At 44.5% G+C, this 25,778-nt stretch overlaps 1 protein-coding gene across 2 annotated transcripts in view; it reads left to right on the forward strand.

Moving 5' to 3' along the window:
* The window catches only part of FGL1 (fibrinogen like 1), a 90,567-nt gene that overhangs the window by 41,018 nt on the left and 23,771 nt on the right, over positions 1-25,778 (forward strand). For both annotated transcript variants that reach the window (XM_077477382.1, XM_077477383.1), the window contains exons 3-5: positions 13,186-13,366; positions 21,070-21,229; positions 24,913-25,010. In XM_077477382.1, coding sequence (XP_077333508.1) covers positions 13,186-13,366; positions 21,070-21,229; positions 24,913-25,010 — 439 coding nt within the window. The remainder of the gene's footprint in view (positions 1-13,185; positions 13,367-21,069; positions 21,230-24,912; positions 25,011-25,778) is intronic.

Raw genomic sequence — 25,778 nt, forward strand, 5'->3', positions numbered from 1 at the left:
ACTGACCTCTGAACTCTGCCTCACTTAGCACTGACCTTTGAACTCTGTATCACTTATGTTTGACCACTGCCTCACTTAGTAATGACCCCCATACGCCTCATCACTTAGCACTTACCTCTGAACTCTGCCTCACCTCCAGAGGCGTGCTAGAGTCTCCAGCAACCTTGGCGAGAATCTGTAGCTGCGCCCCTCCCCGACACCCCCACCTTCATTAAAGAGTTGTTTGTTTTTTTTACATCAATTTCCTTTCATTTTAATTTAATTTTGAATGCAGCACCCACTCCATTGCCATGAATGCAGCACCCACTCCATTGCCATGAATGCAGCACTTACCGCATTGCCATGAATGCAGCACCCACCGCATTGCCATGAATGCAGCACCCACTCCATTGCCATGAATGCAGCACCCACTCCATTGCCATGAATGCAGCACCCACTCCATTGCCATGAATGCAGCACCCACTGTATTGCCATGAATGCAGCACCCACTGTATTGCCATGAATGCAGCCCCCACTGTATTGCCATGAATGCAGCCCCCACTGTATTACCATGAATGCAGCACCCACTGTGTTGCCATGAATGCAGCAACCACCCCATTGCCATAAATGCAGCACCCGCTGTATTGACATGAATGCAGCACCCGCCATATTACCATGAATGCAGCACCAGGCATATTGCCATGAATACAGCACCCGGCATATTGCCATGAATGCAGCACTCACTCCATTGCTAGATTCTAGGGGTTTTCTGTGTTTATGGGGGGGGGGGGAGAAATCCCCTGATGGAGGACCCCCTAATGGACACAGACAGTGTAAGAGAGAGTGAGAGACCCACTAATGAACACCTCCTGAGGGAGATCCCCAGATGGAGACTCCCATTCTCATTAGTGTCTGTGTGCAAGGGGGGTATTAAGGGGGGGTGGTATTAAGGCTGGGGGCATTGGCATTATCATTGCTGCTGGGGTTATTACTGGGGTTATTCTATTTGGGGGTTATTATTGCAGGTGGAGCTTATTATTTTTGGGGCAGTGAGAGGGTTATTATTGTTGGGGACAGTGTGGGTTGTTATTATTGCTGGGGTAAATTATTGCTGTTGAAGGTTATTATTGCTGGGAACAATAGGGGTTGTATTATTGCTAAGGGCAGTAGGGATTCTTTTTGATGGGGTTATTATTACTGCTTAGGGGTTGTTTTTGGTGACAGTGAGGGTTATTATTGCTGGGGACAGGGGGGTATTATCATTGCAGGAGGTAATATTGCTGCTGAGGGTTATTTTTGGTGACAATATGAGTAATTATCATTGCTGGGGGTTATTATTGCTGCTGGAGGTAATTATAGAAATTAATTAGTGGGGGTTGGTATTATTGCTGGGAACAGAGGGGGCTAAAGTGATTGTAAACAATCACTTTGTAAAACAACCCATTCAGTTTAAAATGGAAATGAAAGACAAAACATTTATGTACTGATATAAATAACTTTATTTCCCCTTTCTTATAAAAGATCATATTCCATCTGTTCTCAGTTCCATACGGGCTAGAGGAGGGGAAATAGCAGTACACTAAGCTTCCCAGTGAATGGGTGTGCAGGGGGTGTGTGTCAGGACAAGTTTGGTCATTGGAGAAAAGCAGGGTGACCACAATGTGGTCTCCTGATTAGTGTGGTCAGTTTTTAATAGGAAATTGGAAAGACTGGCAGGAACACCAGGGATTTCACACAAAAGGAAGCAATACAAAGAGAACAGGATTCTTTTTCCTACAAGTATATGGTACAGCAGGCACATATCAGAAATATGAAATGTTGGATTTACATACTTTTTAATATTGTTACTAAGGGTTATTATTGTTCTGGGGGTTGTTTTTTTGGGACAGCGGGTTATAATTGCTGAGGAAAGTGGAGGTTATTTTCAGTGATGGGGTTATTATTGTTAAAAAATAAAATGACAATACTACATGTGTGTCTATAAAAGCAAAATAGCACTAACAAAAAATGTGAGATATAACACAAATAATATAAAGAATTAATATTAATAAAGAATGTCCAAAACAAGCTGAGTGAAGTAACCAGATATTCAGATGATCGAACATCAGACTGAAATGTTTGTCTGGCACAGATCCCCAAAAATCCTCCATCTTGTGATGTCACCAACATTGAGGTCAAGATGTGCTCTTACCAAAAGTGATGGACCCTCTATTATGGAAGGTCATGCAGGCATTTGGATATCTAAGCTGTATCCTCCTGCACAAATCTCATTGCTGGACAGGTTATAAACCAGCCTGAAGCATCTTCCCTGTTAAGGGAGTATTCCTCTGCAGCGGTCTTTGATATGTGATCTTCCATATCAAATACACATAAAATTGTAGCCAGGTAAGCTCCAGCATCCACTTAACCTCTAGCAGCAGCCCAGCTTGGTGTGATGATGGCACCCGGTTTTTATGGTTGCTGGGGGTGTTATTTTTGGGGACATTGGGGTTACTTTCTTTGCTGGAGGTCATTATTGCAGCCAGAGGTTACTATTGAAGGGGACAATGGGGTTGTTATTTTTGCAGGCAACAGAGGGGGTTATTATTGCTGCTAAAGGGTTATTATTGTGCAGTGGGTTATTGCTCGTCTTAACATTTGCTAGGAGTGTTGCCCTGTGAAATGTCATTGTTGGTCCTGATATTTGCTGGGTATTTTCATTATTAGCACCGACACTTGTTGGGAGTTATTGCTGGCCCTGTCCCTTGCTGGGGTGGATCATTGCTGGTCTTGACACATGCTAGACTTTATAAATTATGACAGCATGCTCCCCTGGAACACTTCTGATGGTTCTTAAATGACCCTAGTGTTATTCCAAGCTGTTGGTTTTGGAGAGCTTATTACAAGAATGTAAGCATTTCTTGGGAGGTCTGTTTTCGCTCATGACCATAACACTAGAAATTTTGAGATGTCACCAGTAAACATTTACCGGATGTGGATTTGTATTTCCATTAATATGGCTAGATCTGCGGTCAGACCAGAAGAAACTGTAATACCTAGCCAAGCAACATAGTTCTACTAAAATTTTGAATTTGCCAAGGTGCATCTTGACACTCATAAATCCACAACAGTCCTGCAGCCCTAAAGTAGAACTTCAGCCAAAAACAACAAGATACAACTGAATAGCCCATTAAAAGATAACATAATAAAACCTAGCTTTTGCTACAATGTTCAGCTTTAATGCAAAGATTCCTCCTAAAGTACTTTTTTTGCCATTAGATGTCCTCAATCTGATATGACCCGCACCATTAAAGCCCATTCCTCTCAGCCCAGGTCATTCTGGACCTGCCACAGCCTGTGCCTGGACAGTGAAAGAAGAAGCAGCACGGTGTTGAGTTAATCTCTCTGTCACGCTGCTTTCTCTTCCTATCAGCCTGCTTCTTGTCAGCACAGAGGCATTTTACCCTTGCACAGTCCTAGCTTTGTCATAAACAGATAGCTTATACTATTAGCAATGTGTTTAAGTTCAAGTAAGAGATTTTAGACATACCACAGGAGATGGTTAGAGACTGAGGACATGATACAGGAGATGGTCAGAGACTGTGGACATGATACAAGAGATGGTCAGAGGCTACAGACATACTACAGGAGATGGTCAGAGACTGCAGACATGATACAAGAGATGGTCAGAGACTGCGGACATGGTACAGGAGATGGTCAGAGACTGCAGAGATGATACAAGAGATGGTCAGAGACTGTGGACATGGTACAGGAGATGGTCAGAGACTGCAGACATGATACAAGAGATAGTCAGAGACTGTGGACATGGTACAGGAGGTGGTCAGAGACTGATGACATAATACAAGAGATGGTCAGAGACTGCAGACATGGTACAGGAGATGGTAAGAGACTGAGGACATGATACAAGAGATCAATGCATCCTCACCAGTGCCCATCAGTACAGCCTCACCAATGCCCATCAGTGCCCATCAATGCAGCCTCATTAGTGCCCAGCAGTGCAGCCTCACCAGTGCCCATCAATGCAGCCTCACCAGTGCTCATTAGTGCCCATCAATGCAGCCTCACCAGTGCCCATCAGTTTAGCCTCACCATTGCCAATCAGTGCCCATCAATTCAGCCTCACCAGTACTCATCTGTGCCCAGCAATGCAGCCTCACCAGTGCCCATCAATTCAGCTTCACCAGTGCTCATCAGTGCCCATCAATGCAGCCTCACCAGTGCCCATCAGTTTAGCCTCACCATTGCCAATCAGTGCCCATCAATTCAGCCTCACCAGTACTCATCTGTGCCCAGCAATGCAGCCTCACAGTGCCCATCAATGCAGCTTCACCAGTGCCAATCAATACAGCCTCATCAGAGCAGCTCAGGGTGGCAGACACAAACACCTCTCCATCTTCTCACACCAGCTCAGGGTGCCTAAAGTGACTGCGTGGTGGACACAATGCCAACCCACACTCCCCACCCCCTTACCACAAGCTCACCCTGGGCAGTGGGGGACACTGCCATTGCATTCCACAACCCCCTCCCCACCGGGTGGGCAGTTGGCTCAGCCTCAGGTACACCCGGGTGGCAGCTAGGGAGGTCCGGACTCCAGAGGACACACAGGCAGCCGCGACGCTCAGGCGGAGAATAGTGAAAGGCCTGACTCAGCAGCACAGCAGTGGTGGGAGGAGCAAGGAGGAAAAAACAGACCAGGCCAGGCTAGCATGGGCACGGCGCCGGGTGTTCTGGCCAAAAGAAAACTGCCAAAGGGAACAGCCAGGGCTATTGTCACCCTTGGGATGGTGTCACCCCCATAGCGATGCCATTGAGACGCCCCACTATGTGGCACCCAAGGCGCACCGCCCCCCGTTGGTACGCCTCTGTGTTAGATGAACTGATTAGCTTCTTGTACTGTTAATTCCTCTCACTTTCCATCCCTGCTGAACAGGCATTTTAAGAGGCTGATACCATGTCAAAGTCAGCACTTTCATTAAAAAATACATTTTATTATGTGATAATGATATCATGGGTGCTCAACCTGTGGCCCTCCAGCTGTTGCAGAACTACAATTCCCATGATGCATTGCAAGGCTAATGCCGCGTACATGAGACAGGACTTTCCGGCAGTCTAGGACCGACGGTCTACCCGACTGACTTTTCAGCGGAGTTCCGATGGACTTCAGAATGAACGGACTTGTCTATACACAATTACGCCAAAGTCCGACAGATTCGACCGTGATGACGTACGACTGGACTAGAATAAGGAAGTTCATAGCCAGTAGCCAATAGCTGCCCTAGCGTTGGTTTTCGTCCGTCTGACTAGCATACAGACAAACTTTTTCGACTGGACTCGAATCCGTCGGAAAGATTTGAAACCTGTTCTAAATCTAAAGTCCGTCTGATTTTTCGACAGCAAAGGTCCGATGAAGCCCACATATGGTTGAATTGTCCGACAAATTTGTTCCATTGGACCTTTGCTGTCGAACAGCCGGGCCGTGTGTACACGGCATAACAGTTACAAGCATGACTCCAAAAGGCATGATGAGACTTCCACAACAGCTGGAGGACCACACATGAGCACCCATGGATTGGATGGATGCATTATTTATTTATTTTATATCTTTCTTCTAGAGCTCTATATAAAAAGCATGTCCCTCAAGGCATCATGTTATTATTTTTAGAATGGGACGTTAAGCATTAGGATCTCAGTATTTTACATACTGGATGTAAGCTACCCGGGTATGCCACATAAAAAATCCCAAAATGTTCATCTGTAGCCAAAATGTATTTATTTTTGTTTCAGGTAGAGTAAGGAGAAAGTAGTTTTTTTAAAATATGTTTGCTCTCTATGTGAAAAGCTTTCCCTTTACTTCCAGTTATGGTTGTCTGTGTGGCAGGGAGTGAGTAGAAATGGGGGCCGAGGCAGAAATATAAAAAAAATAGTAGTAGTTTTAGGCAATACATTGTGAAAATCAGAGACCTATGAAAACCAGCTACTCTTCTTTTCACATACACTGCTTATTACAACATAAGTACATCAAGATGGACAACAAGGAAGACCCAACTGGGTCTGACAAACTTAACCCCAAAGTCATGTTGGATTTTCTCTTTAACCACATCATTACCCTCCCATAGTCATATGACATCCGTAGATCTCCCATCCTGGGAATGCGTCATATGACGTCCTCAGCTTACCACCGCTACTGCGGGCCCACGGGAGCCCACAGTGTGGCGATCGGAAATCTGGCGTGTCCCTCAGGACACAGCCGTTCCCCTATGGGGGTAATGAGTGGTTGGTGGAGCGTGGGGAGCAGCGTGACCGGTTGTATCCAATCACAGCCGGTCACTATGCAGAGCAGCATTGTGAAGCGGTGTGCGCGGCACTCATGCGTGCCCCGGGGGCCCACAGCGTGGCGATTAGAGTTGAGGCTTTTCGCTTGGATACAGCCCAGCTCTGATCAGGGTAGAGAGCAAATAAATTTGGCTCTTTACCAAGTGACCTGCTGTTTCCAATCACAGCCGGTCACTAAATGCAAACAAACATCTGTGTGTAACTGCTGTTGCTGGGTTCTCCTCTTCACACACCAATCCAGTGTGAGGAGGAGATCAGCTAACAATGAGTTACACATTACAGTACCCTACCATATACAGTGGTGTGAAAAAGTGTTTGCCCCCTTCCTCATTTCCTGTTCCTTTGCATGTTTGTCACACTTAAGTGTTTCGGAACATCAAACCAATTTAAACAATAGTCAAGGACAACACAAGTAAACACAAAATGCAATTTGTAAATGAAGGTGTTTATTATTAAAGGTGAAAAAAAATCCAAACCATCATGGCCCTGTGTGAAAAAGTGATTGCCCCCCTTGTTAAAACATACTATAACTGTGGTTGTCCACACCTGAGTTCAATTTCTCTAGCCACACCCAGGCCTGATTATTGCCACACCTGTTCACAATCAAGGCATCACTTAAATAGGAGCTGCTTGACACAGTAAGGTCCACCAGAAGATCCTTAAAAGCTACACATCATGCCGAGACCCAAAGAAATTCAGGAACAATTGAGAAAGAAAGTAATTGAGATCTATCAGTCTGGAAAGGGTTATAAAGCCATTTCCAAAGCTTTGGGAATCCAGCGAACCACAGTGAGAGCCATTATCCACAAATGGCGAAGACATGGAACAGTGGTGAACCTTCCCAGGAGTGGCCGGCCGCCCAAAATTACCCCAAGAGCGCAGCGACGACTCATCCAAGAGGTCACAAAAGACCCCACAACAACGTCCAAGGAACTGCAGGCCTCACTTGCCTCAGTTAAGGTCAGCGTTCATGCCTCCACCATCAGGAAAAGACTGGGCAAAAATGGCCTGCATGGCAGAGTTCCAAGGAGAAAACCACTGCTGAGCAAAAAGAACATCAAAGCTCGTCTCAATTTCTCCACAACACATCTTGATGATCCCCAAGACTTTTGGGACAACATTCTGTGGACCGATGAGACAAAAGTGGAACTCTTTGGAAGGTGTGTGTCCAAGTATATCTGGCGTAGAAGGAACACTGCATTTCATAAAAAGAACATTATACCAACAGTAAAATATGGTGGTGGTAGTGTGATGGTCTGGGGCTGTTTTGCTGCTTCAGGACCTGGAAGACTTGCCGTGATAAAAGGAACTATGAATTCTGCTGTCTACCAAGAGATCCTGAAGGAGAATGTCCGACCATCTGTTCGTGTACTCAAGCTGAAACGAACTTGGGTTCTGCAGCAGGACAATGATCCTAAACACACCAGCAAGTCCACCACCGAATGGCTGAAGAAAAACAAAATGAAGACTTTGGAGTGGCCTAGCCAAAGTCCTGACCTGAATCCTATTGAGATGTTGTGGTATGACCTTAAAAAGGCCGTTCATGCTCGAAAACCCTCTAATGTAACTGAATTAGGACAATTCTGCAAAGATGAGTGGGCCAAAATTCCTCCAGGACGCTGTAAAAGCCTCATTGCACGTTATCGCAAACGCTTGGTTGCAGTTGTTGCTGCTAAGGGTGGCCCAACCAGTTATTAGGTTTAGGGGGCAATCACTTTTTCACACAGGGTCATGATGGTTTGGATTTTTTTTCACCTTTAATAATAAACACCTTCATTTACAAATTGCATTTTTGTGTTTACTTGTGTTGTCCTTGACTATTGTTTAAATTGGTTTGATGTTCCGAAACACTTAAGTGTGACAAACATGCAAAGGAACAGGAAATGAGGAAGGGGGCAAACACTTTTTCACACCACTGTATGTACTACGGTGCCCAGATTGCCCCCCTAAATAAAGAGGACCTGTCATCAGGAGTACCTGTCATCTAGTACCTGTCATCTAGTACCTGTCCATCAGGAGTGCTTGTCATCAGGAGTACCTGTCATCAGCAGTACCCGCCACCAGAGTACCCGCCACTTCACCAGAGTACCTGCCGCCAGAGTACCCGTCACCTCACCAGAGTACCTGCCATCAGAGTGCCCGCCACCTCACCAGAGTACCTGCCACCAGAGTACCCACCACCTCACAAGATGTCAGAAACCATGAATCAGACCGAGACAGAAGTACAGTTAATCACACTTGTTTAATAATAATAAAAAGGTAAACAGAGTAAGCGTAGTCAATACATAGCCAGAGTTCAGTAACCAGATCGGGTAGTCGGCCAATGCCAATGTCAGAGAGCCAGAGATCAACGTAGTATACAGCAAGCAGGATCAGGAGCCAGAAGGGACGTCAGCCGAGCAAGTCTTCAACAGGAACGCAGGAGAAAAGTCTCTGAGATGTGACCAAAGGTGAAGGCAGAGATGAAGTGAGCTGGACGGCTTTAAGTAGGCAGGACTGACAAGCAGATCAACAACAGCTGGTTGTTAAGGCGGCACAGTGGTGTAGTGGTTAGCACTCTCACCTAGCAGTAAAAAGTGATTTGAATCCCAACCACGACACTACCTTCCTAGAGTTTGCATGTTCTGCCTGTGCCTCTATGGGTTTCCTCCAGGTACTCAGGTTTCCTGCCACACTCAGACATGCTGGTAGGTTAATTGGCTTCTGTCCAAAATTGGCCCTAGTATATGAATGGGGACCTTGGATTGTGGGCTGCCTTAAGGGTAGGGACCAATGTGAGTGTGCAATGTACAGGGATAGGGACAATTGTAGACACTCACTCAGGTTGAACTTGATGGACTGCTATCTTCATTCAACCTTTCTAATTATGTAACTATGTAACAGCTGAGTCACTGTGGAGAGAAAGGAGCTGGCAATTAGCCGACAGCTGAGCAGCCAGCTCAGAGAAGGAAGGGCTGAGCCCAGCCCTGACACCAGAGTACCTGTCATCCTAGTACCTGCCACCAGAGTAACCGCTATACAGCCACTATGTCCAGAAAGTTATACACTCCGGAAGATGCATATCAGATTCTGAGTCTGACCGATGAGAACAACGGGGAGCTCTCACCGCCCAGTTCTGATTTTGATTCTGGTTCGGAATATGAGCCCCACCCCCCCAAAGGCAGCACATCAGGACCCAAATCAGAGGAGGAAGCAGTCCGTCCAAAAAGAAGACAGTCTGAACATCAGGCAGCTACCAGCAGTGCCAACGGTGCTAGACCCCAGGAGGAGAGGCCCAGTACAAGTGCTGCTAGACCCCAGGAGGAAAGGCCCAGTACAAGTGCACACCAAAGAATTAGGGTCCAAACCCAGCTTCCAGATGCCTTGGCAAACCCATTGTAGCTGCCTTCCAGCACAGGGTCAGCCACGATCCCCCCTTTCACAGCACAGCCAGGTGTGCAGGTCAACACTGCAGTTTTTTCCCCTAATTTATTTTTTAAATGTCTTTTTTTGCCCAACAATTCAATGTAAACAACCCCAGCTCAAGCTATGCCTGCTCTTTTGAATAGAGACCCCTAACAGTGGAGGAGCTTAAATTGTTTTTAGGCCTAATACTCAACATGGGGCTTACAAAAAATTAAAGTGCATAAATATTGGTTGACCAACCCTATCCACCACATGCCTATTTCTTCATCTGTCATGAAATTATAATGCGGTTCCTGCATTTCAGTGCAGTGACAACTCACAGTGCTCATCCACTCCCCCCCCCCCTTTCGAAATCACCCAAACTTTGATAAACTATATAAAAATCGCCCCCTAATTGATTTTTTCTGCAAGAGGTTTGCCAAATTTTATATCCCTGACAAAAACATCTCTGTGAAGGAATCCCTGGTCCATTTCGCAGACTGGCTGGGAATCAAGCAATATATCCCCAGTAAGAGGGCGAGGTACAGATTGAAGCTCAACAAGGTCTGTGAAAGCTCCAGATATGTACACTCATTCCGTGTGTCTATCGTACATGGGAATAAGTGGAAAAATTGTTTGGGAGTTGGCATTCCCGCTCCTCCAAAAGGGGTATCACATTTATATGGACAACTACTATACCAGTTTGCCCCTTCTCAGCCACCTATACCTGAAAAATACGCTGGCCTGCGGTACAGCAAGGAAAAACATAAAGGGCTTCCCACATAGTCTAGTCACCACAACGCTAGACTAGGAACGAGGAAGTGTTTTCTGTGAAGTGGAGGGATCGGAAAGATGTGTACATCATGTCCACCATCCATGATCGGTGGAACTTCACAGAAGACGCGTTCCCATTCAAAAGCCTTCCTGTATCATTGAGTACAATAAATTCATGGGGGGGGGGGGGGGGATTTAAATGATCAGCTCTATTTATCAACACGAAAATCCATCTTCTGGTACAAAAAAGTCGTAATTTACTTTTTTCATTTGGTCCTTTTAAATTCTTTCATCATCTACCAAAAATCGACGGAAACACCCAACACCTTCATAAAGTTTATTGAAGACATTGTCACTGCCCTGATCTAACAAGTATCCCCCCCCCCAGAAAGCATTCACTCTGATTGTGTCAGCAGACTACATGAGCGCCATTTTCTGGACCATATTCCATCAGGATCCGGAAGATGACGCCAAAACAAATGTTGGGTGTGCACCAAAAGAGGAGTTCGGAAAGACACCAGTTTCTATTGTCCCCAATGTCCCTCCCAACCTGGCCTTTGCATCGGAGAATACTTCAGACACTATCACACTCTTCTAAACTATTAGCCCATATTTCTAATAGACTGCCATTTCCCCGTTTTTTATTTCTGTCCTGAATATTTCCCTGTCCCTCAACCAACCATATCATTGTCTTCCATGTGAACTGACCCTGGCCTGTTTCTCGACTATGCCTCTGCCTGCCGTCTGCATTGTTTATCCGCCATGTTTCTGCCTTTCATGTGAACTGACTTTGGACTGTATCGACGATGCCTCTGCCTACCGTCTATTTCTGCCTTTTACCTGCACTGACCTCGGCCTGTTGACCATGTTTTTTGCCTGCCCCTTGGACTGATCTTTCACCCTGCTACACAGGGGTCTCACATATGTGAGAAGCTCCAGAATAGTGTTCGGAGTTGAGAAAAACAGTTTTTGGTTTTCTGTGTTCCCAGAACAGGGTCTAGTTGCCCGGAGGCTTCAAAACGATTTGGGTGGAAGAAGCCTCTACCTCTGTCCCCATTGTTTTCTGACTGATGCCCTAAGCTTGATGGTCCTGCCTGCCCGGAGGCTTCAAAACGATTTGGGTGGAAGAAGCCTCTACCTCTGTCCCCATTCTTTGCTGACCGATGCCCTAAGCTTGATGGTCCTGCCTGATCCCTGGAAAAATACTCTGGCTGTTCTGACCATATATCTGCCTGCTGCATGGATGATCCTTTTGCTGCTGCTGACCACATCCCTGCCTGCTATCTGGACCAATGCTTTGGCTGTGCTGAGAACAGCTCTACCTGTACTGACTATTCCTGCCTACTGCCTGTTTTGCTGTCGCTGTCCATCTTCCTGCCTGCTGCCTGGACCGATGCTCTCCTCTGTGAACCACTGCACTACTAAAACCGTAGGTAATATTTTCTTTATCCTTTGCTCAGTAGAATGTATTTTGGTTTGTAATTGGTATGTACTGTACATTCTATGTGTTAGAAATATGAAGGGCCTGACAGTGCTACTTGGATGTTGGGCCTCTGTATGTGGCCAGGCTATGTAAAGGTCTCACACATGTAGTATCGCCATACTCAGGAGGAGTAGCAGAAGGTATTTTGGGGTGTCCTTTTTGCTATGTACATGTGGTATTGTCATACTCAGGAGGAGTAGCAGAATGTATTTTGGGGTGTCCTTTTTGCTATGTACATGTGGTATTGTCATACTCAGGAGGAGTAGCAGAATGTATTTTGGGGTGTCATTGCAAGTATGCATGTGCTGTGTGAGAGAAATAACTTGTTATTATGACAATTTTGTATAAAAAAAATGACAGCTTCCCAAGAATTGTGGGAAATAATTACAACTTCAAAAAACTCACGATGCCTCTTACTAAATACCTTGGAATGTCTGCTTTCCAAAAAGGTATAATTTGGAGGGTATTTGTACTTGCCTGGCTTGTTAGGGTCTCAAGAAATTAGATAGGCCTTCAGTACATCAGGTATGATCAGGTATGATCAATTTTCAATGATTTGCACCATAGCTTATGGACTCTATAACTTTAACTTTCACAGAGACCAAACAATATACACTAATTTGGGTTATTTTTTACTAAAGATATGTAGCAGTATACATTTTGGCCCAAATTTATGAAGAAAAAATGACTTATTTGCAAAATTTTACAATAGAAAATAAAACATTTTTTAATTTTTTTCAAAAATGTCTCTTTTTTTTTTTTGCTTATATTGCAAAAAATTAAAAAACCCGGCAGTGATTACCACCAAAAGAAAGCTCTGTGTTTGTGAGAAAAAAACGATAAAACTTTTGTTTGGGTACAGTGTTGCATGTCTGAGTAATTGTCATTCAAAGTGTGAGAGCGCTGAAAGCTAAAAATTGGTCTGGGTAGAAAGTGTGTATAAAAGCCCTGTGGTGGTTAAATGTATAAAGCTAGGGCTCCTTTGCAACTTTGGAACCCTTTAAGTACTCATCTCATTTCTTTTAAAATACTTGTTGCAAACTGCAGATACATTTCTTTCGCAGTAGCCATCTACTTTGTGACCTTGATTAGTACAGTGCATCCAACATTGGTATTGGAATTATGTTTATGCTATCGTGGAATTCATATTATTATTGCTGTTTGCATTATCGTTTAGTTTATTTTATTTAGTTCCCTTAAAAAAAAAAAAACTTGTGTTTCTGTTATGGAAGGCTTTGGATGTCTGTTTACAAGAACAGCTGAGACTAAAGGCCCAAGTGAGGCTTCTTGAGCAGCAAACCAAATTGCAACAAATAAAGATTGAGAATCTATTACGAGAAAGGGAGCTGCAGTTTATGGATCGAGGAGATGAGATGTTAGTCATTAACCTAGGAGAAATACGAAGCTATGCAGGTAAGTACATTCTACTTTCCTTTTTTTTTTTTTATCTTTTGTATAGTATTTTCCGCTAAGATCATTGCACATATCCAGCAAGGCAAAGAGTAATCTAGAATGAACAGTAAACTATAGCAGCCAATGAGAAATAATTTTTTGCCGATTTTACAATAGCAAACTGTAGTTTATACATCATGATTGCTTTGTATGATTCTGCACTAATTTACCCTAAAAGTAAACCTCTCATTTTTTGCGATTTGCAGCAAATTAATAGGTATTCTTTAACCACTTTCAGACCGGACCATTTTGCTGGTCAAAGACCAGACCACTTTTTGCGATTCGGCACTGCGTCGCTTTAACTGACAATTGCGCGGTCGTGCGACGTGGCTCCCAAACAAAATTGACTTCCTTTTTTTTCCACAAATAGAGCTTTCTTTTGGTGGTATTTGATCACCCCTGCGGTTTTTAGTTTTTGCTCTATAAACAAAAATAGAGCGACAATTTTGAAAAAAACGCATTATTTTTTACTTTTTGTTATAATAAATATCCCCCAAAAATATATAAAAAAACATTTTTTTCCCTCAGTTTAGGCCGATACGTATTCTTCTACATATTTTTGGTAAAAAAATCGCAATAAGCGATTATTGATTGGTTTGAGCAAAAGTTATAGCGTTTACAAAATAGGGATAGTTTTATAGCATTTTTATTAATAATTTTTTATTATTTTTTTTTTTACTAGTAATGGCGGCGATCAGCGATTTTTATTGTGACTGCGACATTGTGGGGGACCCATCGGACATTTTTGACACATTTTTGGGACCATTGCCATTTATACAGTAATCACTGCTATATAAATGCAGTGATTCCTGTGTAAATGACACTGGCAGTGAAGGGGTTAACCAGTGGGTGGCAGTGTAGGGGTTAAGTGTTCCTAGGGGTGTGTTACTAACGGTGGGGGGGTTGGGCTTTCATTTAGTGAACACTGATCTCTGCTCCAATCACATGGAGCAGAGATCAGCGTCACTAGTTGCTAGGCAGAATGCAGAAATGCTGTTTACACGGCATTTCCTCCATTCAGCCGTCCCGTGAGACGATCGCGGGTATGCCCGCGGCGATCGAGTCCGGGGGTCCCGACCAGCGCGGGAGCGCGCTGCCGCCGGCACGCTCCTGATGGCAGGGCGGCATTGAAGATTGGACATACATGTACGCCAATATGCCTGCCTGTGCCATTCTGTCGACGCACATCGTCGTGCGCTTGTCAGGAAGTGGTTAAAGTCCACCTACTCTGCATATATTATTTACCTTCCCTGTGCTTCTATGCTATCTTGTTGCTTACTGGAGATACTAGAAATACCTGGTACTTCTGGGTATTAGGGTAGCAGGCCCATGCAATGCCATGTGAGTGCAGGGGGAAGATCCAATGTAAGCTCTAATGCAGACTTGCGTTGCCCTGAAAACTTATTCATATCCCTTGAAATTTTCCACATTTGTTCATGTTACAACCAAAAAATGTAAATGTATCTTATTGGGATTTTATGTGATGGACCAACACAAAGTGGCACAAAATTGTGAAGTGGAAGGAAAATGATAAATGGATTTAAACATTTTTTTACAAATAAATATCTGAAAAGTGTGGCATGCATTTGTATTCTGCCTCCCTGAGTCAATACTTTCTAGAACCACCTTTTGCTGCAATTACAGCTGCAAGTCTTTTTGGATATGTCTCTACCAGCTTTGCACATCTAGAGAGCGACATTTTTGCCCATTCCTCTTTACAAAAGAGCTCAAGCTCTGTCAGATTGGATGGAGAGCTTCTGTGAACAGCAATTTTAAAGTCTTGCCACAGATTCTCAATTGGATTTAGGTCTGTACTTTGACTGGGCCATTCAAACACATGAATATGCTTTGATCTAAACTATTCCATTGTAGCTCTGGCTCTATGTTTAGGGTCATTGTCCTGCTGGAAGGTAAACCGCTGCCCCAGCCTAAGGTCTTTTGCAGACTGTAACAGATTTTCTTCTAAGATTGCCTTGTATTTGGCTCCATCCATCTCCTCATCAACTTTGACCAGCTTCTCTGTCCATGTGATGTTTTAACACCAAGTATAGGCAGACGGCAATGAGCTTGAGCACAAGCCTGTGTTTATTCAGCAGCATCCATCTTACAACAACTACAGCTCCCCATCCCCAGAACACATGACTAAAACTGTATGTTTCCTAACATGTAAAAGGAACTAGGCATAACAATTGAACTGGAAGTATAACATAAAGCCTACACATCATTACAGTCCATGCTGAAGAAAAGCATCCCCACAACATGATGCTGCCACCACCATGTTTTACAGTGAGGATGGTGTATTCGAGGTGATGTGTAGTGTTAGTTTTCCGCAGAAATAGCGTTTTGCTTTTAGGCTGAAAAGTTCCATTTTGGTCTCATTTGACCAGATCACCTTCTTCCACATGTTTGCTGTGTCTCACACATGGCTTATCGCAAACTGAAAATGAAACTTCTTGTGGTTTTCTTTCAACAATGGCTTTGTTCTTGCCACTCTTCCATAAAGGCCAGATTTGTGGAGTGCACGACTAATAGTTGTCCTGTGGACAGAGTCTCCCACCTGAGCTGTGGATCTCTGCAGCTCCTCTAGAGTTACCATGTGCCTCTTGGCTCCGTCTCTGATTAATGCTCTCCTTACCCGGCCTGTCAGTTTAGGTGGACAGCCATGTCTTGGTAGGTTTGCAGTTCTGCCATACTCTTTTGATTTTCGAATGATGGATTGCACAGTGCTCGTTGTATGTTCAAAGCTTGGGATATTTTTTTTATAACCTAACCCTGCTTTAAACTTCTCCACATCTTTATTGCTAACCAGTCTGGTGCGATCCTTGGCCTTCATGATGCGGTTCTCTACCAAACCTCTAAGAGCTTCACAGAACAGCTGTATTTTATTATTTACTAATTTGGTGACTTCTTAAGGCAATTGGTTCCACTTGATTTTAGTTAGGGGTATCAGAGAAAAGGGGGCTGAATACAAATGCATGCAACACTTTTCACATATTTATTAGTAAAACAATTTGAAAACCATTTATCATTTTCCTTCCACTTCACAATTATGTGCCACTTTGTGTTGGTCTATAACATAAAAACCCAATAAAGCACAGTTACTTTTTTGGTTGTAACATGACAAAACGTGGAAAATTTCAAGGGGTGTGTATACTTCTTCAAGGCACTGTAAAAGCATACACAGAGATTTCTAATCTGGCCCCTGGAGGGTGAACAGGGAAGGAGGTTGGGAGGGAGGGAGGGGGGTGTAGGGAAGGTACGTTTTAGTAGCGGAGCAACAACAACCTGATAATTTGCCCTAAATGGTAACATCTGTATAAATAACATTTATGTTATAGGATACAATTGTAGATCTGTTTAGATCTTTAAATGTAAGCTTCTAACATCTGTTGGCATATTTGAAGCTGGCAGGACTGCTTATGTCTAAATTTTGGACATGCATTAAAGCGGAACTAAACCCTCCTTTCCATTACAGCCAAGTAAGCTGCCATTTTATCCTCTGTTTGATCTACAGTTTCCATTGTGCTTCACATGTGATAAGCTATGACACCAATTTGTTGGCTTGACAGTTTGATTAAGAGCAGAACCAATTGTAACAGTTATCATTCAGAGCATGCCTTGAATATAATGTTTTTGGGAAACATTTAAATTGATGGGTTGAGTTTGGGTTTAAGTCCAATTGGAGTTAATAATTGCTGGCATTCTGTGCCAGTGTTCACCCAACCACTGACATTTGTGGAGGAGAAGCAACCAGACACACTATGTTTTTAATGTTTAATGCTTTTAATAGTGCATACACACGATCGGAATATACGATGAAAAGCTCCCGTCAGACTTTTTCTGTCAGACATTCAGCTCATGTGTATGCGGCATTAAACAAAAAAAAAAGTTGCAGGTCTGTTTTTTCATGTATTAAGAAACGCACTCAGCCCATACAAAATGAAATGGAGCCTTAACACAGATCTTCTAAATCCACAAAACGCATGTGTTAATGCAATATAAATTGCAAATGGGTCCTTTTCATTTTGCATTGGGTTATATCATTTTACCAGTCTATACGTAATTCATGTTAGTTGGAATTATCTTCAGTCTTGACCAGTGGCGGCCCGCCCATAGGGGGCGCCCGGGCGCCGCCCCCCCTCTCCCTAGGTGTAAAAAAAAAAAAAAGTAAAAAAAATAAATAAAAAAAAAAAAAGTAAAAAAAAATAAATAAAAAAAAAAAACGGGCCCTTTAAGACATTTAAAAAAAAAAAAAAAAATGTCATTTAACAATTTAACATAGTGTACTGTGGCGCCGGTCACAGTGCACTATGAGAAGCGCCACGTCCATGCAATCACAAGATTGCATTCATGGCGCTTCATTTGCGGGTTAAAAACCCGCCTTGCGGCGCACAGCAGAACGCCGACTAGCTTCCGCCCGTAAAATCACTGTGATTCTACGGGCGGGAGCATTGTCACTCTTAGACAGGCAGTCACTTCCGGCTTTCGGCTGCTTCACGAAACCCGGAAGTGACGTAGGCAGCTCCGTTCCTTAGCCCGAGCGGAGCTGCCAGACAGTGAGAGGTGAGTCACCGCATAAAGGCTTTCTAGCCTCTACTTTGTGGAGAATGTTCGTGCATTTAGCTGAATGAATGCAAAAAGCTTTCACAGCCAGAAAGGTTTCCCCAGGCCAGGCGACTTTTGCCGTGGCCAATCAGAGAATGAGCTCTGAAGGGGGAACTCCACGCCAAATTTCTGAAAAAAAATTTGACGTGGGTTCCCCCTCCGAGAGCATACCAGGCCCTTAGGTCTGGTATGGATTCCAAGGGGAACCCCCTACGCCGAAAAAACGGCGTGGGGTTCCCCCCCAGATCCACACCAGACCCTTATCCGAGCACGCTACCCGGCCGGCCAGGAAAGGGGGTGGGGACGAGCGGGCGGCCCCCCCCCTCCTGAGCCGTACCAGGCCGCGTGCCCTCAACATGGGGGGGTGCCTTGGGGGAGGGGGGGCGTGCGGCCCCCCCACCCCAAAGCACCTTGTCCCCATGTTGATGAGGACAAGGGCCTCTTCCCGACAACCCTGGCCGTTGGTTGTCGGGGTCTGCGGGCGGGGGGCTTATCGGAATCCGGGAGCCCCCTTTAATAAGGGGGCCCCCGGATACCGGCCCCCCACCCTATGTGAATGAGTATGGGGTACAATGTACCCCTACCCATTCACCTGTGAAAAAAAGTACAAAAAAAAAACACAACACAGGGTTAAAATATTTTATTGCACAGCTCCGGGGGTCTTCCGTCTTCGGGGGTCTTCTCGCCGGACTCCTCCGCTATCTTCTTGTAGCTCTTTTACTAGCGGAGGAGTCCGGCTTTCTTCCTCCCCGCCGCCGGCCTCTTCTCCCGACTTCGGGGGTCTTGTCCCCCTCTTCGGTGCTTCTGCCGGGCCACCGCGCCTTCTTATAGCTCTTTTACAGGCGATGGCCCGGTCTTCTGCCGCCGCCGCCGCCGCCGCCGCCCGTTCTTCTTCTTCTTCTTCTTCTTCTTCTTCTTCTTCTTCTTCTCCTCCTTCTTCTCCAGGAGATGTTGCCTCGACGATCTCCCTGGCCGGAATGCCAGGGACGCGCTGTGCTGCCACTTATATAGGGACAATGGGGCGGTGTCACATGGGTTGATGTCACATGGGTTGATCACATGGGTTGATGACATCAACCCATGTGACCAACCCATGTGACATCAACCCATGTGACACCGCCCCATTGTCCCTATATAAGTGGCAGCACAGCGCGTCCCTGGCATTCCGGCCAGGGAGATCGTCGAGGCAACATCTCCTGGAGAAGAAGGAGAAGAAGAAGAAGAAGAAGAAGAAGAAGAAGAAGAAGAAGAAGAAGAAGCACGGGCGGCGGCGGCGGCAGAAGACCGGGCCACCGCCTGTAAAAGAGCTATAAGAAGGCGCGGTGGCCCGGCAGAAGAACCGAAGAGGGGGACAAGACCCCCGAAGTCGGGAGAAGAGGCCGGCGGCGAGGAAGAAAGCCGGACTCCTCCGCTAGTAAAAGAGCTACAAGAAGATAGCGGAGGAGTCCGGCGAGAAGACCCCCGAAGACGGAAGACCCCCGGAGCTGTGCAATAAAATATTTTAACCCTGTGTTGTGTTTTTTTTTTGTACTTTTTTTCACAGGTGAATGGGTAGGGGTACATTGTACCCCATACTCATTCACATAGGGTGGGGGGCCGGTATCCGGGGGCCCCCTTATTAAAGGGGGCTCCCGGATTCCGATAAGCCCCCCGCCCGCAGACCCCGACAACCAACGGCCAGGGTTGTCGGGAAGAGGCCCTTGTCCTCATCAACATGGGGACAAGGTGCTTTGGGGTGGGGGGGCCGCACGCCCCCCCTCCCCCAAGGCACCCCCCCATGTTGAGGGCACGCGGCCTGGTACGGCTCAGGAGGGGGGGGGCCGCCCGCTCGTCCCCACCCCCTTTCCTGGCCGGCCGGGTAGCCTGCTCGGATAAGGGTCTGGTGTGGATCTGGGGGGGAACCCCACGCCGTTTTTTCGGCGTAGGGGGTTCCCCTTGGAATCCATACCAGACCTAAGGGCCTGGTATGCTCTCGGAGGGGGGACCCACGTCAAATTTTTTTTCCGATTACATAAGGGGCGTGTTTTATGAGAAGTGGGAGGGGCCAAAATGGTGGGCGGGGTCATGATGGGCGGGGTCTGGCGCCCCCCCATCCAAAAACTTCACCAGCCGCCACTGGTCTTGACCATATGTCTAAAGCAGTTCTCTGGCCCTGCAAAGGAAGAGAAAAAATATTTACTACTGTGGTGTTCTTCGTTCAAGTGTTGCAGCTTCCACCAGACTTTTCAGCATTTGACACTTCTGGGGCACTTCTTCCATATGCTGTGCTTCCATCCGCTAACCCCTACATCACTATACAGGTGACATAGGGGCTGAAGTATGGAACAACAGCTTATAGCAACTGCAATCAGCAGATGAAAGATAAGAGACGTTGGCACCTGATGAGGTAATTATGCTATTTTTTTTCTATGACAGTGAACTAAACCATTTTGGGGCCAACTCACCTTAACCAGCAATACAATATTAATATTGTATGATATTTGATCTTCCATCAACCTGAAAAAATATAAATGCTATAGCAGATCTGTGTGAGGCTTTACTTTGCTTTCTATGTATTACTGTAGTTTTTAGTAGATGCTGGAGAGTTACAGCTAAATTCCAGGGTAGACAAAACGTTTTCGAAGTTACTCCACCCGTTCTTGGCTCATCAACCATTTTAAGGTCATAGACAATCAGCCTTGTTTTCATACCTAAATCCACTGCCTCGTGATCATCAGCAGCACCGTGTCCCGTAATGTAAAATAGTTATTGCAACCTTCTCTCTTGGCAAGGGACCGGCCGCACTTTAAGCTCCGAGCACAAATGGGCAATTTCCAAGTCAGCAGGAAGTAACGTGGGCACTACTAGAACTTTCCCTTCATATTGTATTAGTGTTGTCCAGTGATTTTAATGAGAAAAAGCAGCTATTTTTATATTTCCCATCTTTCTATATAGAAGAATCTGAACATGTAACAAAATGCAGATAAAATTTGGCAATTATGCACCAATGTCACAGTCTTTATTAGTCTAGTCACTAATTCATCTTCTGTCATTCTTTTTTTTTTTTGCTTTTTGGTCAGACTGTGGTGACATTTACAACGATGGACATAAACAGAGTGGCTTTTACAAGATTAAACCATTGCAAAGCAATACATCATTCTATGCATACTGTGATATGTCTGAGGGAGGAGGCTGGACAGTTTTTCAGAGACGTTCGGATGGAAGCCAAAATTTCTTTCGGTAAATCTTTTTATAAAATTAAGGTATTTTATAGGTAAATTTTTTGGTTGTGTAAAATTATACTAAAGCGCTGTTGTGAATAAATATTAAAATATGTGAGAAATATATATTAAAAGATAACTAAATAATATAGCTGAAATTATATATGTGAACTGGTACACAAAAATAAAATGTTTTAAATGAATAATTGCACTTATATTAACCTATTAATATTGCACAGTGTACCACCAAATTAAGTGACGTTTGGATGGAAGCCAAAATTTCTTTCGGTAAATCTTTTTATAAAATTGAGGTATTTTATAGGTAAATTTTTTTGGTTGATGCTGAAACACTCAAAAGGTGGATGGTAACACCCAGGACTTCCAGGTGGACAATAATAGAGCTGGCAATGATTGCAAGAAGTTCTCAATGATGAAGCACCTAAGACACAATAGAAACCAGAAGCTGACTAGCCCACCTAGCGCTATCTATAACTAGATCTCAGTTTTGTTGGGGGCCAAAATATTTTTTTATTTTTTTAGATGTCGTGTCATGCCCTAGGCTGATTAAATTTAGTTTTTGGCGGTATTGTACCTAGCTGAGCAGCAGTTTATGTTCTAGATCTGCCTGCCTCTGGAAGAAGCTTCCAGAACTAGAGTAGGTGGGTCAACCACTGAGTTATGAATATTAACCTGACCCCAGCCCCTGCAAGGCACCATGTGAAGCTAGGCTGGAGAAGGACCCCTTTCACTTATAAGTGTCTCAGCGTAGTTGGCTGGGGAGCGGTCTCTGACATTATGAGTAGGACTTTTTGCCTAGAGCTCCAGGTGTGCTTGTGCTTTCAGGATTAAACACTAGAGGTTTCTACAAGAACTGTGAATGCCCTTACAGAGTCTCAGAATAGCTGGCTGTCCCCTCTACCCCCAGCAATACTTAATACATTTTTTTTTTTACCTTGCCAGAAATCCCTGTTGCTAGGCAGTCTTCCTAATCTGCCTTCTTCCTACTCGCGGTGATCTTCGGTCTTCTCTCCTCCTCCGTGTTGTCTTCTGGGTAATGGGGCGCACTGTGTTCTGGGAACTGTGTGTTCCCTAACACAGCGCGTCCCATTCACAAAGCGCCATGCGACTCACGCATGCGCAGTAGGAAACAGGCAGGGAAGCCACAAGGCTCCACTGCCAGTTTCCCTTAGGGAGGATGGCGGCGCTGGGACTCGAGAGCTGAGGGACATGTCGGCCTTGACGGCTGACATCGCAGGCACCCTGGAAAGGTAAGTCTCCTTATTAAAAGTCAGCAGCTACTTTTTTTTTTTAGCTGCTGACTTAAAAAAAAAAAAAAATTACAGCTGAAACACCGCTTTAAGGCTGCTACTGAGGGCTTTGCCAGAGAATCTGTCCGCTTATGTTTTGGGGTATCCTGAACACTTACCTCTTTACCTGTCTGTGTTCAAGTACTGCAATAAATCTTCAAACACCCCTAAATTGAGGCTGTGTTTTGTCAGTGTGCTCTGGAACTGTCATCTGGGGCTGGCAGCATCTGGTAAGGGAGACTCAGTATATTTCCATTGACCCCTTCGCCGGTAAGCATTACATAGGCAACTATAAAAAATACTGTATATGAATTTCTCATTTTTGAGCAGCTAGAGGTGGAGCTCAAGAGCTACAAGGAGAGTGTGTTCTATTTTCTTGACATTCAGCTTTGATTTGACTCAGCTTTTTTGTAGAATACACATACTGAATCAGAGTGAAGGCATAATACCGTCATTGTCTTTAGTTCATATGGCTCTATATAAAGCATCAAATCAGAGAGACACAGCCTACAAGTAAAAAGCTACCGCTGAGTCATCCTATTAGAGAGCTCAGAATGCTCTATAGAGAAAGTGTTAAGGCTACTTTCACACTGAGGTGTTTTTCGGGCGCTAAAGGGCTAAAAATAGCACCTGTAAAGTGCCTGAAAAACGCTTCCCCTGCAGCCCCAGTGTGAAAGACTGAGTGCTTTCACACTGGAGCGGTGCGCTTGCAGGACGTTAAAAAAAGTCCTGCAAGCAGCATCTTTCGGGCAGTGGGGGAGCGGTGTATACACTGCTCCTCCACCATCCCTTCCATTGAAATCAATGGCCATCGCTGCCGAAGCACCTGCAAAGCGCTTTAAAGGTGACGTTTTGTGGGTGCTTTTAACCCTTTATTCAGCCGCTAGTGGGGGTTAAAAGCGCACTGCTAGTGGCCGAAAAGCATCGCTTTTTGAATGGTAAAGCGCCGCTAAAATTAGAAGCGCTTTACCATCCCAGTGTGAAAGTAGCCTTATGCCGTGTGCACACAACCGGACTTTCCGGCAGACTAGGTCCGAAGGGATTATTCTGCCGGACAATCCGATCATGTGTGGGCTAGTCTGATTGTTTTTCGAAAAAAAAAATCAGACAGACCTAGAAATAGAACATGTTTCAAATCTATCCGATGGACTAAAATCGGGAAAACAGTTCATCTGTGTGCTGGTCTGACAGACCAAATATGACGCAAGGGAAACTATTGGCTACTGGCTATTGAACTTCCTTGTTTAGTCCCGTTTACGTCATCACATTCAAAACGAATGGACTAGCCAGGTTAGTCTGGTTGTGTGTGGCCAAGTCCATTCGGAAAGTCCATTGGAACTCCGCCAAAAGTCAGTTGGGAAGACCATCAGACCTAGTGTGCCAGAAAGTCCGAACGTGTGTACGCGGCATTAGTGTTAAGCACTTTGTTTATATTGTAGATTTTATACAAGTAATGAAAAAAAGACACAGGAGGTCAGTTTATAAACTTGCAGTCATTCAAAAAACACTCGAACATTTGAGCAAAAAGCATTATATTTTTATAGTGGATGTAAACCCCCAAAAATGTTTTCATTAAGACTCATATCTGTTACAGCAGAGGATGTAATTTCACCTGTGCCCAGTCTTGCCATGGAGAGTTAATCCAGCTCTGAGCTGTCCTCTTATCTTTTTTCCATAAGATAAAAAAACGGACACAGAGAAATAGGTGTCTGTTTCTTCCCCCTTGCTGTGAATGACAGGTGATTTCCTTATCTCATGCATGAGTGTGAGAGAGGCATTCTGTGCACTTCGTATACCCCCTCTTTTCCTCTCCAGCTCTCCCAGGTTTGGCTGCTCCACACCTTAGCATGATAGGGCATGCTGAAGTCATGTGACTTTACTGGGTTTTGACTGGATGTAAGTGATCAGAGGGCATAGTCCATCAGACCAGCAGAAGTTCAGTGTAAGAAATATCAATTCCTGGCCAAGGGGAGTGTAGAGGTGGACAGGGAGTCTACTGACATCACAACTCCACCGACCGAGCCCTGGACAACAGACCCGCCCACAGAATCTGGAGTATTGCAGGGCTCCAAACAGCTAAAGGGGAGATATTTGACAGGTATGGATACATGCCAGAGGCATGTATATCCTTATAGATATGCACTATATTAATTTAGAATGTAATTTAGAAATGATGAGAGTGGGTTCACATCCACTTTAAGGGGGGGACAATCGTTCCTGACTCTGTATTAACAAACAAACGTTAACTTGGATCAAATGATATTGTGTGTAAATAAGATGCATGTCCATTCATCTATCCAGTTGCAAAATAAACCTTTAAATTTTGTAGATAATATAAAACTATAATTGCAGATATTATAACAACACATAAACACTTGATTTTCTGTTCCATTAGGAATTGGACTGACTATAAACAAGGATTTGGGGATTTTGCTTCAGCGAAGGGGGAATTCTGGCTAGGAAATGATAACTTGCACTTCTTGACATTGCAAGGTACTTTACATTACCATTAACATGCTTTTTATTCTGCCACCTATTAATGACTTGAATCACAGTCTGAATTGAAGGACATAAATATGTTGTTCACATTTTCATAGATTATATAAAGCGCATTAATGTACTACAACTACTAATGCTAGTGATACTGAAAACAGAAAAAATAATGGTTGCTTTAGGAACAAAACAATGTCGTTATTATTCCTTAAGCAAGAAATTAATTTTTTATTTTTTTTTGCTAGGATTAACATGTATGAGGATGTTGGCGTTACCTCTTATGTTCTCTGCATTGCTTTGCAAGAGTGGGTCATCTTTGGTGTGGGCAAAGTACCCCTTAAAAGGTGGCAGGTGGTGTCTGCTAGGGATCAAGCAGAAGGGTAGTAAGTAAAAAAGTAAAAGGTCAGTAACAAGTGGTTGCAGGTTAGGACCTAGCAAAAGCATAGTCAATAAACTAGCAAAAGGTTAGTAAAAAATGGTTGCACTTTGGGATCAAGAGGTAGCGTAGTCAAGGAACAAACCAAGGATCAGTAAAAAATGGCTGTGAAGATACGGACAGCAACAGGAGTGACAAGAGCAAGATATTGGTTGGAGAGGAGCACAATTATCCGGCAAAGAAGAAAGTGCAGAGACTGGCTTAAATCAGGAAGTTCCTGAGAGGAGCAAAGGATTTAAGGTTCATCAGAAACATAACACAAACCAAAATTGGCCAGGGAATCAGGCAGTTAGATATCAAGCATCTCAGGTAATACAGTGAGAAGAAACACA

This window comes from Lithobates pipiens, unplaced genomic scaffold (assembly GCF_037356315.1).
Source record: "Lithobates pipiens isolate NorthernLeopardFrog02 unplaced genomic scaffold, aLitPip1_a1.2 Scaffold_13, whole genome shotgun sequence".
Taxonomy (NCBI): domain Eukaryota; kingdom Metazoa; phylum Chordata; class Amphibia; order Anura; family Ranidae; genus Lithobates; species Lithobates pipiens.